The sequence below is a fragment of the Scomber japonicus genome, chromosome 7 (assembly GCF_027409825.1).
Source record: "Scomber japonicus isolate fScoJap1 chromosome 7, fScoJap1.pri, whole genome shotgun sequence".
Lineage (NCBI taxonomy): Eukaryota > Metazoa > Chordata > Actinopteri > Scombriformes > Scombridae > Scomber > Scomber japonicus.
The window spans coordinates 24698725-24715399 of NC_070584.1; the positions used below are offsets into that span (position 1 = coordinate 24698725).

A 16675-nucleotide genomic window follows, 5' to 3' on the forward strand; every position below is an offset into this window, starting at 1 on the left:
TATCCAAACCTGTGACTGTTTCTGCTGAATGAGCTGAAGGACTTCATGGGTTAGCTTGTAATCTTTGGAACGGGCGTCGGTGAAGACATAAATAAAGGATCCTGGCAAAGAGATCTCCAGAGCAATTTTAATGGCGCCAATGCTCATCTCTGGACAGTCCCCACCTCCCTAGGAATGACAATGGCATCATCAGCAAATGGTGTGCATTTACATGTAGAGTGTGTGTATGTGCGTGCGTGTGTGTGTGTGAGCCACAGTTTTCTGAATGTTCCAGTAAATGTTACTGATACTTTGAAGTTGAAAAAAAAGACCTGGCTAGTGGTGGAAATCCGAAATACAGGAGACTTTCAACACCTAGTGAACCTCAAAATTTGACGAAGGCATGAAAATATAATTTTGTTCCAACAATGCTGACAGGGAAACCAACGCAAAAGGTTCAAGAAAGCGTGTCTGACAGTATGACTTTTTTTTGTCCAGTTCTCTGCCTTGCTTTGGCAATTGATGCCTGGATTAAGTTCACAGGCAATTTTTTTTGTTTTATGACGCACTACAGAAAATATTGCTCCAAAATCGCATGAAGAAAGTTTGGTGTACAAGATGCAGTTGTTATAGGTGACAAAAACACAGCTAAAGATTGTTTATAAAGACTGTTTCATTCAGATTATAATAAACGTACTGTGTTTCAAGTCATTGTGGACTTTTTTCTGTATTAAACCAAGAGATCTGTAAGAGACCAAGAGATCTTTCCCTCAGCTTGACCAAGTGCTGCCAGTGCCTAAACATAACCATAAAAAGTTGAAAACAAGATAGAAAATTTCAATAGGAAACAAAACTACACTGAACATTTCACCCATACTTTCAGTGTTGACATTTTTGCTGCTTATCAAATACAAATAATTTACAACATTTCACATTATGTTAAGATATAGTTATTCAGCCAGCATTATGTTTCTAAAAAAATTATACTTGCTGTTCCAATGTAGTATATGAATGCAATTTCTAGGAGACAGGGTTGTGCTGGTGGGGTCAAAGAGCAATGTCCTCTGAAGCATTCCAGCAGGCACATGTCTGTCCATCTGAGTGGTTCAATACTTAACTTGGATGCATCAAGAGAAACATCTGGAATGGAGTGACCCATGATTTTAGGCCAGGAGGGGCGGAAAGTGAAGAGACAGGAATCCTCTAACTCTTTTTGTACCCCCATCATCTCCGCTTTTGCCAAAAATCCACCCCCTCCCCCATTCCCCTATTGCCCCCAATACTAACCCTGATAACTCCCCTGTGCACTTTTGTTCTTGTGGCTTAAAAATATGAAGTGTTTCTTAACAGCACCTCCCTTAAACACAATGGCGTTCATGTCAAATGAGAATCTTTTCCATCTACTCTGGCCAAAACCTCTCTAGGAGTTGTGCAGGTGAGGAGGTGAGGTGAGGAAAAACAGACTCAGGAATGAAGCAGCAAGTGAGAGGAAACTGGATCTTCTCCATGCTACACACCAGATTAACAGGAGCACATGCCAAGGATGCACAGATACTTGCCAAAGTCTTTCTTCAAAGCGCAGACCTCTGAAGGATTTTTGTGTCTGTCTGTCTCTTTGTCATATATACACAGGAAGACTACAGTACTTTTTTGCAGTGGTTCTGCTTTGATGATGTGGTATACAATAAGAGTCCCGAACAACTTCCTTTCTCTTGCGTGATTACACCGAAATTTGAACTTTCCAGCACTTTGTTTAGTGGTCATTGTGTGTTTTTGTTTACACATTTGTTTGTCATGGTGCAGGAAGTAAAATAAACATGGGATGCAGAAGGGTAATTTAATTGCGTAACATTGAGGTCAACATATGTTGAACAGTAGATGCCTTGGTTACAATGTATAGAGGATAACATTCCACTCTAAATGGGAGCAGTAATTGTAAGTCTCTTGTTAAAGTTGAGAAAAGGTAACTATTGCTTGAGGCGTCTTTCATCATCCATTTAAGACTGACTGATCACTCCATCTCAATCAGCTGACATATACAACTGACTGGCATGGCCACAATCTGCTGCTTTTATCACTGCCAGATGATCTTGGTGTCAATGCTGCTGCTGCTGCTGCTGTTCCCTCAGTTTGATGAATGTGATGTGCTGAACCCACCTGAACATACAACTCTCTCAGCTCATACTGGAACTTCTTTGGGTCTGTTGTGATTGTTACAGGTCCAATTTCTGCAATGAAACAACAGAAAGAAGCTCCGTGATTAATAAGCCACAGGCTGAAGTCTGCATCAGATGAAAAACTGAAAGCACTTTTGTTGCCTAAATTCTTCTCATGAGCCAAATATTAGTTTTGGCAAATGCTTACGGATGTCCAGATTAAAATGTCACAATATGAACTGCGGTAAAGAGTGCTTCAGGAAAAGAGATATATTTAATAAACACAGAGAAGGAGAGAAGGACATTTGTGAGAGAGAGAGAGCAGTCAAACAAGTGATAAAGGAAAATATGAAAGCAATGATGAAATCTTTATAAATACACATGAGATATAATGACTTTGAAGATGTCTTGGTCTGTATTTCCCACTCCCGTTCAAACATGAGTTATACTACAAGCTGCTTTTGGACTGATAAGAAAACTGAGCTCTGGAAATACTTCAATCCTTCGTGTTACTGATGTTCAAAAGCTGTTATTGTCTACAGCTTGAAAAGGAATGTAGATAAGATATATAATACTGAACAACAAAGTAGACAAATGGCCCAATTGGTAAAGCCCATGCTGACTGGGAATAAAAAATCATTATTTAAAGCTGCAGTAAATAAAACACAGATTTTGTGATAGTGGAAGTTTTGGACTGAATTGAATTAAATGGCAGATTGACAGCTGCGGAAAAAAACAAAAAAAGTAAATCACACCCAATTAAAACATTGGAAAGTGTGGAAGGAGTTTTGCTGATTAATCAAGCACTTTGTGTGAAGCATATTAACCCTTTGAACATTTTACAGAGATTACTCAATCACCCACTTTTTGGTAAATCAATGATTTTTGTAAACAAACAAACAGAATGAACCAAACTATACAGTATATATGAAGCATGGCAGACTTCAGCTGGGTGTCTGTAGCCATACAATATGTCTACATCTAATAACTATTGTGTTCCTCTTCTTCACCTATCCATTCAACTTTTCACCTTAGACATTAATGCTGCACAAAAGCAACATCAAAGTTTCCTCAGCTGTTTTTCCTCTCTCCTCCTGCCTCGCACAACCACCACACAGCGACAACATGGCCTTTGCTCTGTACCTCTGCCAGCAATGGTAGTCACTGCTGTTTCTCGGCTTTCTTTGTTCTATCCGTTAATGAGCTGCTAAGCCCCTTCTCGAGTCAAACTGTGTGACTTCAGCCACTGCAGCTGTGCTGTGGAATGAGCCTGATGAGGGGCTGCAAAAGCGCACACATGCACTACACATATTACACACACACACTACAGTTCTGCACATGCAGCAGATTGGAAAACAAGGGTTCCCTTGTTGAAGAGAGGGCAATTACAAAGGATCCCTGACTTTCGAAAAAGGATACAGTTTGAACTATTTTACAACAGTCTTCAACTTTGTCTAGAGGCCAGGACCCAAATGAGAAATTTAGATGTTAAGTGGAGTGCTGAGGCTGCTTAAATATACTAGTAGAATTAACGTGGACAACTTTTTAATCCGCTTCTCTCATATATAATAAAAATCATTTAAGGTTGTTGAATTTGACATAACTTTGCACTGCATGCAATAAGGAATCAGAGGCATTTTCTTTACATTTCTTCCTGAGTAATACTCAACAGGCACTTTCAACTTCTATAATCACATACACAAAGACGCAAGAAGTCTTCTTTTTTTTTTTCCAAGTGACGCAGATTTTGGCATCATTGTAAATCCTCAAGGTGGGGAGAAGGAACATTTGCAGCGATCAGAGACGCTTTTTAAAACTAACATGGAAATGTGTCTGGCTGCTCTGAGCGGAACACGGATCTCAAGCCAAACTTTGCAGAGATGGAAAAGCTGACATCTCTTTCCTTATGGGATAAGTTCCCATGGCTGTTGTAAGTATTCTTTAGACTATTTTGGCTACAGTGCCCCTAACCAGAGCCACCCTCCTTGCACCAGCACTGTGGAAAACCATAGCTAATACTCATGACCTCTAAAGAGTATCAGATCAAATAAATCTAACTTTTCAATCTCTACTTGTGTAATGATCTCTGACTCTGACATATTAAGATAATGATTCAACTGCTGCTCTTTAAATGTGTATTTATCCACATCTGGAGACCTAAAAACAGCCTGTATGCTCTTTTTCAGTACCACCTAACTAATCAAATAGTTGATGTTTGGGAGCTCCACAGTGGTAACAGTCCACTAGCACCTTGCTGCATTAAATACCTATATAGTGAGGTCAATTGATACATTTGTTTTGGATAAAACATGTGACTGCTGCAAAGGAAATAGTTTTAATGCTTTCACTGTGATGACAAGGAACACATAAGTGGCATGAACAAGGCCAAGTAAATGAACTCAGATAGAAAGAATGCTTGCATGTCTGACAAGAAGAACAAAACAAAAGGGAGAAAATGATCACCACAAACAAAACAAAATGAAGATCTGTATGTCTTCCTGTTTTCTTAATCTGTTAGAAGTGCAAGTTGTTGACACATGCTAACTGGAAGTAACTCATCCAAACAAATGACTCCAGGCTCCACCTTGGTATTCTTACAGCATTCATCTGTAATGCCGGTTGTAAAGCATAAAGCATGCATCTGCAAATCCCGTTTGAGCTTAGACACAGAAAGAAAGTCCATTGGAACAAACTGGGCAGTTGTCCAAATGCAATCTCAGTTTCACCTCCTCTGACATCCAGACTAAAGCTAATTTGCTGGGTATCACACGGGCATTCACTGTGGAGTGAGTTTCTCTTTCCTTACAACATCAGCAGCGAGGAATTCAAAGGCCAATGCATTGAAAGGTCACAGCCGTTAATGTCTTCAAAGAAAATAAATTCTGAGCTTTGGCAGGAGCGAATAAGACACAAGAGTTTCACAAGCTGCTACATGACACGCAATTGACAGAAACATTGTCAAATGCGTATTATGTATCACTGCTATTTCCGCAAAGTTGTGACCGTGATATGATTTGACAGTTTGAGAAAGTTTCGCTCTTTATATCCCCTGAAGCCCACATCCTCAAAGACCTTCTAATGCAAGAGTTTACAAAGCAGTGGTAGCAATCACATATACAGTCTACAGCGCTGGTTTCCATTTTTTCTTCCCTAGAGACAAAAAACTGAATGTTCCTAACTCGCAATTACTTCAGTTTATAAAAGCCTTAGTGCTGTGACAAGACAGACCAACAGCAACCAAATGAACAGCAAGTAAACTGAAATTTAATCAATACCAGCAGTATTGCAGTCAAAAAGGGTTGGGTTATTTTTCCTATTTACAGTCACCGGTTCTTTCATGGTTCAAGATTTTTATGAACAAAATGTGAAATCATTATTTTCAGATTTATTTAATGAGCCAGCGTGTGTTGGACTAGTGTGAGGTCTTTAATCGAATAACAGTCAGGTGAAGTAGGTTCTGTGCCTTTCCTCATCCAACAAAAGACAACAGGTTATTTGATGTTTGTGAATCAGGGGAAATCATAACAAACATGGAAATCCCTCTTTCTTTCTTTCTTTCTTTCTTTCTTGTTCATGCGTTCACATGCATTCATGCATTCTGTAAAGTTGCACAACATGTAGCTGTTACAACACTTAACAGCAACAGAGGCTGTAAACACACACACACTGCTTTCTGACATTCTGCTGAGTCAGGGTAAAAATCTGCCAGAATGAGAGTGGCTGTCATCCTGACCGTCAGCTATGGGGCATAATTCACTTAATCAGCCCCACTGAGAAAACACATGTGAAACAGCACACCATGCAATTAGTATCCTGCACTAAACATGCAGCACAAAAGAGCACACAGGTTTGCAGACATGTGTGTTAAATAAAATGAGTGAATTTACACACCTGACACACATATGCACACACAGACACAAGCAAATATAGTGTAGTTCAAAATGTCATCAACATTGTCTTCTGTAATTACCTCTGTATGAGTGCCCATCACTAGTAATAGATCGTAAACATATGTTATGTCTCTCTTGGGAACACAAAACTGAATAAGTACACTGCATCCAAGAAACAATGTGCTGTATTTAATTGTTCACATTTTTTCTTACTTTTTTATGAATTGTTTCTTTCAGTCAAGGGAAAAACACCAGGGAAAATAGCCCCTCGTTATCTTTTTCTCTCTCTTTCTTTTTAACACAGATCTAAATCCCTAATTAAATTTGTTCGAATTGGCCAGCTTCACTCAGACACCATTGGTGAAATCAGACTGAAATATTTCCCCAAACAGGAAATTGCAGCCTTATGGAAGATTAATCCCTGCTTGACCGAGATCATATGTGTTGCCTATTTGAAATGGGAAAGCATGGTGTGTAGAGAAAGTGGCTAGAACCTCTGACAGGATAATAATGTCCATTTATTTCAAATATAGTCTCATTATTTCTGGCATTGACAGTGACACAATCAAGTTGTCACTATTACAGAATAACCACAATTGCAACAGTTTGCAGTTACAGCATCAGAAATGTGTTCTTTCAGCACACTGAGTCACAAAAAGCAAAGCAGCACGCAATTATGAGTCACTTATTTTGTTAGTTGTCCCCATTTCCAGTCAGTATGATGTCAGTGAAAACTTTACAGACTAAACAATTGAAATTTACCATTGCAAAACAGCCATCTGATAACCAATGACTTCTTCTATTTATGGACTCTTAATATTGCAACGCCAGAAATCAACAGCCAACATAGCCTTAGTTCATACTTTGGATTGATTCAATACCTCTTGTACTAATTGTTTATTTTGGTCCACATTCTGCATAATACAAGCTTAATCTTGTTTTGGCTTTTCTGTTTTCCTATTTTGCATTTGTTATCCATCACTGTTTTCTTTCTCACCCCCATTCTTTCTCCTAGCACCCTCTCTCCCTGTAAGATGTCACCAGCAGCCAAATAATGACTGAGGTTTAACCCTGAGGGACTGAGCTGACTACAGGCTTGATTTCAAACCACCAAAGACTGAACTCGTGATGGAAACTACTTGCAACAACCAACAGAGAGGAGGACCACCAGGCAGTTAAACTCTGATAGTTGCAGCGTTGCCTCTCTTGTTTCACTTCATTCAATACAATTGGATGTGTCTCAAGATGATGGGCCACAAACCCACAGATCTCCATTAATGACACTAACAGCCATTCACACACACAAACACAAACACGTGCATACTGGGACAAAACTGATGAACACACCCCACACCGGCATATAATCCCTGCCAGATGCATGTGTTCCAGAGACAGATGACAGCTTTGAACCCTCCACTAGTCATCAATTCGACAGGATAACTGGTGCTGGAGACAGAACACAGACAAGGATGTAACCCTGGTGAAGTCTTCATTAACTATGTGCTGTTTTTGCTGTGTGTGCATGCCTGTAAATTTAAGATAGTTAATTTATGGGGACATGTGGTTCTGTGGCGTGGATGTTCATGCAAGCCATAGAAAAAGGTCAACCTCTCTGAAAGGGAAATCCCCTACTCTATGTTTGAGTGTATCAGTGCATATTAATCTGAAGGTGTGTTGGAATTAATAAAAAGAAAATGCTGCTGTTGATATCAATGATAGGAAGTTAATTAATATGTTTCTTATAGTGTATTTTCATATCTTTCCTGTCCCTCTCCTCTTTCCAGTAAGGGAATAAAGTTAATGATTAAAATCAGTTTGATACATTTTATATGAAATGCTATATAATGTAAAATTACCTGAGTGCAATATCTAATGTTGAACGCAAACTGTTGAGATGTGTTCTTGACTCGGTCTGCTCCGCTTGTGCTCTTCTCTGTTAAAGTTCAAACTAAAGTCATAATACTTCATAACATTATATTCTACTGTAATGCAACAGTCGGTAGATGTAAAACTCTTGACAGATGCATCTTCCAAAAATTATCAGAGGAAATAACTGTCACGCTCAAATGAAGATTGAAGAATGATGCAGGCTATCTGTCAACACAGGCCATCTGTAAACTATTATCGCTTAGTGGTCTTCATAGTCATTATCTGAAAGTCATAAATGCATAATAGGCAGTGTTAAAGAACTGAATAAGGAACTGATGTCGGCTTGTTACTGCATACTTTTTGATGCTCCATTTACATCTGGTCTGGGAAGTGGTGGGGTCAGAGGCAATGATCACACTGGACCCTTCAAAGATCTCTTTTGTTTGAGATTCACATCACGCGTTGGCAGTCAAAAACTTTAGTCTAATTCTCACTGAAAATTTTTATGAGTGAATGTGACGTGTGGATTTGTGAATTTCTACAAAGAAAAACTTAAAAGAGCGAGTTGAATGTGATCTGTCTGTGTGGTTGGGTTACTGCCCAGACTCTGCGTCTGAATACCAGCCACAAAAGAAGAATGCAGATGAATATGGAGGGGAGCGAGGGCAACAGTAAGTGAATAATTTATTGCTTGAAACAAGCCTGAAGACCATTTGGCAAGATTTATGACTTTAACTGTCTTCTACATTGCCTCCATGAAGACTACATTCAATCTAGTACATTATGTCTTCATCCAGCAAGAGTGATGTTGAGATAGATTTTTGCATGTTGGGGCATAAAATGTTAACTTTATTTGTCAATACTATATATTAATAGTTTATACTCTGTAAGAAACAATTGATGTATCCATAGTTGGCATTCAAAATTAACCTGTAGAGGGTAGAAAGCGTCATATGCTTTGCAGATTTTAAAGCTCTTGAGCCAAATTTGTGATTTGTGGCTGCATAAATACTAAATACTTGACTTGACCTGGGTAGAGATGAGATATATGTGCTCCTGTAGAGGATCCAAAGAAAAGCACCACATAGAGGAATGAGTTAGAATTTTCTCAGACCCCATCTGACCCCATGTCTTCATGGTTCACTTTTGACCTTAATGGTTTGTCAGTTGTGCTCTTGAACTCTGGACATGGCCTGGACAGGGTAACCAATACATAAATCCATCTGGAGCACATTAGTTTAACTCACTTTCCTGTTTCAGTATTTCTTTTTAGTCAGCATTTTTTTCCATTTGACTTATTTAGCTACATTTTTACTTTAGAGGGACATTTAACTTTAGTTTTAGCTCACAGTACTGTACAAAAAAACTTCACTGAGCATTTTGAATTTGTGACTTTCTGGAGCAGATGTTCCACAGAACAGACCACCCCAATTCAACAAATAATGTCTTTGCCTCTCAGTACTCCGCAGACTCTTCTGACCATAGAAGCTTTATCAAACCACAACACTGTAGTCTGTTTTGTTTACTGTTTTGTTATGCTGTGTCAGACATTGTTGGTTATAGTTAGAGCTTATTGGTCTATGACATCTTTGAATCTAACTTTATACAAGCAATGAGGGTATATGTTGAGATTAGTCAGAATTGTTAATTAATGCCTCAAAACAAACTGCCAGAATGTGGTTTGTGTTAATATTATACCCCACAGTCCTCACAGTCCTATGCAACCACCAGTTTGGTGGCTAAGGTCCATTATTTGCAATCATTTAAAAGTCCAAGACATGTAAAAGCAAACAGTGTAAACACAAACAATGCTGCTTAGAGTAATGAGACTGAGGGCCAACACATGTTGTCTAAACTGTGTTGCTAATCCTCTGCTCCACTCCGCCCCATCATTTTACATCAGGCAACTAATTTGTCTCAACAACTTCACTTAACCTTTTGCTGTTTTTATCAATATTGATTGATTGTGTTGTCAAGTTGTAATGAATCTTGGTAAATGTGAATTACAAAAAAAACAAAAAAAGTCCAGGTGACAGCTTTGCATGATTAAAACAACATCTTACAAAAGCCATCTGCTTACAGAACTAACCCCACCCCTGATGGGCTATGTTGTGCAACATCTCCCTTACACACAATGCATCATTGTAAAGATGCTCTCTTCATTGCCTTGACAACATATTAAGAATGACTGGGAGGGCTGGAGAAGAGGATGAAAAAATACAAAGCTGCAGCTCAGAGAGGCATCAGGCATCTAAATGATTCTCATTGAAAGGGCACACAATTGGCACAGGCAGGAAACACACTGAGAAATGTGCTGTTTGTGATGTTTCTACATATGGTCTCCATTGCAGACAAAACAGCCAAAACCCTAAGACTTGGCTTGGCCTGATTCTATGATTCACTCTGAAAAGTAAAGTCCTTCAGAGTTAAATGTGGCCTTTTAATTTCCAAAAAATCCATTAGTTTACCTTAAAAGGTAAGTAGACTGTTTGAAAATAAATGGCAACAACCTCAATATTACAGCCACATAACTGAAAAACTCATGACCATGTTTTTTATGACTAATCCCAGTGTAATCCCAGAGACCTAAAAAGTTACTGAGAGGTGTTTTCTCTTTGGTGTACCTAGTTTGTTTAACTGAGAAAATTCTAATTATGCACACTGGAGCAGACAGAAACCTCAGATGCAGCAAATCAGCACTGTTGACCACACACAGACGCACACTCAGATGTCTGAGGCAGTAATTTTCAGCCTGGGTGCCACAGCACACTAGGAGTGGCCTCAGCTTGGCCTAGGGTATGTTGTGGAAAACTAAATTATGTTGGCCCTTCAAGGTTGTCAAGACAGCTGACAGAGGGTCAGCATGTGCTTGTCATCAGTTTTACGTAGAATGCCAGGTTCATCAAAACACACTCACTTTCAAATGTAAAAGTGATACTGCATTCATAAGCACTAGTGTGTGTGTTTAATTCTGTAATGTCTCATCACCTTAAGGTACAGAACGCAGAAATAGTGCTATGGCATAAAGTATCTTGGTCTGAGGTGGTCTTCACCACTGAGCCGTGGAGATAGGATGTCATGATACACGACTTCCCCTACACATACCCCTCAGAAGCAGGGGTCAGAGGGCACTAACAGCCTGACCTTCAGCCTTGCAGCGCATAACTCCCTCAACATTTGTCAGACACAGTCAGAAAACCACACTGGCCTTCATGTCAATCAAAGACTTGAGACACCTTGTTGTTTAATCTCAACTTCTTTCCATTGCTTTTAACCTTTTGTTCTGTCTCTGGTCCAGACGCATAGACATGTCACTAGTTTTGCAGCCTTTCTGAGAATGCTTCAGCACTACATTACCATGTTTCTGTGGAGGCGGATGAGACGCTAGGCACGAAGAGACCTAAAAAAGGAAAAGAATATACCTGCAAGATGCAATGAGGAAGGAAAACAAAAATGCTTCAAGCACAAAACACTGAAAACTGGTCAACAATGTCACAACCAAATGCTTTGCATCAAATTATGTCCTTCCAGACAGAACAACAGAACTGTTAAAATTGTTCAGCTAGGTCTAAAAAAATTGGCAAGTCTTCTTCTATTGTGACCCATGAGCTCCTCTATTTTCGTAAACAATGCGTGCATTCTCATTTCAGAGTTCATACGGTCACCGAAAACTTCCTGCTCATTCATGGCTGTAAACCTGTGGTCTGCGATAATAAGATCATTAACCTTTTACAAGCATGTAATTCCCCACTTGGTCTTTTTTGGCAAATCTTGCCAAGTAGACAGAATTTAATTAAAGTAGCAATAATTTATGTTTTTGGCCACTTTGAGGCAGAGTAATAAGGTGTAACCACAACACTGACATATTAACACCTCATAAAGTTGTTGTGGCAAACATGCTCACAAACAGTGTCCATTTACAAGACAGAGCAACATTAGCAAACATTAGCTCTGTTTTGGTCTCCACCAATAACGGAATGCTTTACTAGTTGGTATTTACTGGATGCTAAAATACTACATAGAGCTGAGGGATACTGCAGAGTCACTGGAAAAAGAAAACAATTCTGTGTGATTTGTCACACTGAGCAACTTCGCTCACATTACACACAGTTGTTTGATCCAATGTCAATATGAAGACGCTGATTACTCCAGCTTTAAGGATTCTAATCTGTATAAAAGAAAGAAAGAAGCAAACAACTTTTGAATAAACAAAGGAAAAGAAATATAGCTTGGCCATTAATAGTTTGCACGCCAGCCCCACTGCTGAAACCTTACATGTGTTTCAACTAAAATGTACATGAACAGCTTACACAGTAAAGTGAAAAAGCACAGCCAACATGAGGTCATGCCACACCAAATCATGGGAATGTTCAAGTTTGGCACAAGATCTGTATAGACATAAATCTAATGTGTTCCAAATTAGTGATCCAGACACTAAAAGTATGATGTAAAACAACGAAATCAAATGAATCTTCAATAAAAAAAATATTTTAGAAAAAAAGGCTTCCTTAACAATAATGTCTAGACATTGATCTGCGTGGCCTAAATTGACTATAAAAATGCTGATTTGAGAAAAGCCCTTGTTGAAGGGGCAACAGTAAAAACGCTGAGGTTGCTGCTTATTATTATGGGTAATAAAGTACTAAACATGCTGACTGGCAAATACTAATATACAACATAGTGTACATGCAGTGGGGTCCTAAAGTCTGAGACCACTTTCCCATTCACTTGAATAAGAAAGTGGCCTCAGACTTTTGGACCCCACTGTATGTCTGCAGCTGGTATCGTTGGCAATGAGCAGCTGGAAATTATCCACTTGGATTCCAGGGCAGTGACTATTTGGTTTGAGACCCAAGCGTTTGTTGTAGAGGCAAAAAAATGGGTCAGTATAAAAATAATAACTATATCTTAAAAATCTGGATGTGGTCCTAACCTTCTCCATACACTGCACTGTTAACGCAGTGGACAAGAAAGAGTATTTAAAAAAACAAAAAAACAGCTCCCCACCAGCAAAAAGGCAACCAGTGGCAGTTATCAAAATCACCTGACTTGCCTCGGGTGCTCTGCTCTCTCAAATAAATGGATTGGAGTGACTAGTTGCTTATGCTGTGGACACATGGTAAGAGTTAGAGACAGGTCAGGTAAACATGTCTGCCACAGAACAGGAAAAACACATCTCTGACATGCAGCAAACGCATTTGTGACACATTGAAATCCATAAACAGGCAGTGGTCAGATTCCTGTGTGACGTGAACTGCCTACAACAACAACACAGGCTTAACTTCTCAGATCTAATTCAACATCTGTATACGTTTTATAAGGCAGATGACCTTCTTCTTGAAGAAACCAGCAATTGTGTAATATTCCTAAGGCTTCACAGCATTTAATCAACTTGTCCCTTAATTAATTTGCTAATTCTGCCAAGATGAACAAATGTTCAGTTTAACTTCTTAAACTACTCTTTTCCCTTTCCTTTTCTTTAAACCTTAGAACACTTCCTGAGATTAATCTTTATTTCCTACCCCATAACCATGTTCTGACTTTGTTTCTTCACTGTTTCAATAAAGCAGTGTCTCCCATGTTCTCCTTCATTCTCACACAGTTATCCAAATGATGCTGCAAAACAAACAAAAATCCAGCCACAAAAGGTCGAGAGTATATCGCTGAGAGCCCAGACAATGATGTCAAAGATCCCCGAAGGTCACAACTAGGTCACGCGAACCTTCGGGACCTCAGGATGAGGCCTGGAATTCAACAGAGTTTGGAAAACAAATCCAAAGTTTAGACTGAAACAAACCAGACTTAATCGAGAGTACAAAGTAACAGAAATGCTTGACAAATGCCTCTTGAATGGGTCATTTATTCCAAATGGATTGATGTCAACCAGTGCATCTAAAGGTCAACTACCTGTGACTTTTCTAAACACCGCCAACATCCTTCATCCATAATTAGCCTTCAAATCTCCTAAGCTGTCGTAGATAAACCTGCAAACAGGAAAGCAGAATGGACAATGTTCCTAAAGCAGCCCTCAGGTATGGGCTGCCTTCCAAGATGAAAGGTAACTTCCTGAGCACCGTTTACAAAGCCAAATGGAGTTGAAACCGATTATGCTAAGAGCACCCCAGGGTACTTCAGAAGGTGTATGTACAGTCCTAAAAATTAAAGGCCATTTTAATATTCCAGGTTAGGTGTATTATACACAGATACACATTGCAGTCTGCCGCACTCCTCTCCTCCTCTAATTCTCCAAAATCTCCACCTCTCTCTCTTTTGACATTCCTGCCTAATAGGATCATTATTGACTCTGTCCTGCTAAACGCAGGCTCCTTGTAATCTCACACGGGTGGGGTGGTTCAGACAAAAAACTGCTGCTCTGAAAAGAAGAAAACAAAGGGAAAAGGGGACGGTGGAAAAGGACGTTGAACACCAACAAAGAGAGCTTCTGAGGTGAGTGCCTTTGATCATGCAGCGGAGGTAGAAGGTACCCGTCATCTCCCCTCATCAATCTGTGCCCCAGCCTTGCTCCATCAGCCTTTAACTAAAGACAACTGGCAGGAAAAGGTTAGCAACGCAAGCCTCTAAAGTAACCATGACTTATTTCATTTTGTAATGTCAGAATGCTAAGTCTGAGCCGATTGATGAGAGCCAGCTTAGACTAGACAGACATGACTCAGCAAGGCAATCAATCAGTCTATCACTATGAGATTTAGTGCTGACTTTAAATGTGTTTGAGGGTGTATGGAATATGAATTGTAACCCTTTTTCATAAAATGCCATCAAGTTTCACAAATATATGACCCTAAACATAAAGCCTGGGCAAACAAGGAGTGGCAGTCACTGATATCAGTCAAATGTGTTTCACTAGCTGGAGACCAAAGTGAAGGCAAAGGATCAACAGTGAAGATACTAAATGGGTCATATGTAGACTTCAGACAGTCACTTGCTGGAAGGACTTTGCAACTACCATATTTTCTCGAATAAAAGGCGGTGTTCAATTAGAAGATGGATCTCCGATAATGACCAGGGGCATGACATATTTTCACTGCCAAAATGTTCCAGATGGACCTCAAGCACTGTAATTATCATTCCATACGTTGGAGTAAGTGGATTACTAACTAACTACTTTGACAAAACTTTGACTTTATATCTTTACATTTACTTCAAATCCGATGTGCTGGGATGCATACCTAACAAAACAAAACATCACAGTCTAAAATGAGTACTCAGCAAATGTAGTATTAAACATTGGTGTTGGACACAAAATGGACATTTAAAAGATCAGCAAAACCAAAGATATTGTCTTTTTTATTCCATGTATTCTTTTTCCTTGTCAAAACCTAGTGCCTACATTACCCATAATGCAACTCAACTGTACATATTCCTGTGTGTTATGCTAATAGCAGCCACTAAATACTTGAGCAGCTTGCAGAGATGAGGAAGGGGTTACAGAGGTCTGGTAACGTCACTTCTTTCTAACTCCACATTCCCAGTTTTTTTATTCATTTTCAAACCTGTATTTTTCAGCCCCAACCAACACTGACTGAAATGACATCACTTGAGGCAATTTTTTAGACTTTGTGCAGCTCCCTCTGGCTCCACAAAAGGCTTTATACCTCTTTTTTTCACATAGAGTAGTACTCCCTGGTAGCTGTCAATGGAGGTCCCCTTTAATATTCTCTGGCTGCATTGAATGTGTATGAATGAGGTATGCATGGTAAGTTCCCCACTGTCCCATGGCGCTAGACTCTGACCCATCTCAACCTCAGCCAATTAAACACTCAAACAACCACGTACAAGTCACACGCATGAAGGCACAGCCTCTCGCAGCAAGGTAGTATTTACAAGGGTGAGCATGTGTGTGTAAGAACATCAGCGAAACCATGAAGACAACAATGTAAAATCTAAGTGGACTCTCGAAGCAAATTTGTGGACACGTGCACAAACATACAGACATACTCCACATATTTCATATCATCTTAACTCCTTAGAGTACTTTTTTATACTTTGCAGAAAGGCCTAATTTATGGTTAATTGAAAAAGAAAAAAGCAACGTTTGACATTATTCCTGGGATAAAAGCCACATTTCCTGGCTTGGGAATGGTTGGAGTGTTGTGAAATCAAGTTTATTTGGCTGTAAATTCTCGAAAAAACGTTCCATGAGTCCGGAGAGTCTGTTTGCAATACACCTTTCATTTCTCAGCCTGAAACTAAGGATTCCTGGGCTGTAGCTACAGAAAAGTGATGTTCATGGTTGCAGTTATTTGAATGTAGAATCCCATTTTCAAAAGTAACCAGGGTCTGAAATGGTAACGCAACAGGGTAGCTGAAATTCTACCTTACAACTGTTTCATTGGAGTGTTCTCAGACTGTGGTGTTAAATACACAACCCCTGTGCTTCAGTAAAATGACTTGTCAAGTATCCTCTTGCTTTCGTTCTTTCTCTCCCTGCAGGATGGAGGAAAGGGGGGAGGCTTCCTGACTGATCTTCCCACACAAGCCTGACCCCAATATCCAGGCATCCTCTTGACACTCTCGCTTGACACACACACACACAAAGGCAAGCACACAGCACAGAGTGACAGAAACACAGACACACACTCTAATGTTTACCGTGTCAGATTGCAGTGTAAATAAAGAGGAAGCTCCGGCCTCTGATTTAAAAGGAGCCAAATCAAACAGGAGGGACTGCATTATCGCACTGGTGGAGAAAAGGGATCTGTATCAAATTGAAACAAACTTTAAATAAAGATCCTTAGGAAAACAAAACTGATCCACGGGTCT

At 39.5% G+C, this 16675-nt stretch overlaps 1 protein-coding gene across 1 annotated transcript in view; it reads right to left on the reverse strand.

The window, feature by feature from the left end:
* The window catches only part of hmcn1 (hemicentin 1), a 78363-nt gene that overhangs the window by 59491 nt on the left and 2197 nt on the right, over positions 1-16675 (reverse strand). The window contains exons 2-3 of the mRNA XM_053322600.1: positions 2137-2207; positions 10-168 (exon numbers count right to left, since the gene is read on the reverse strand). Coding sequence (XP_053178575.1) covers positions 10-168; positions 2137-2207 — 230 coding nt within the window. The remainder of the gene's footprint in view (positions 1-9; positions 169-2136; positions 2208-16675) is intronic.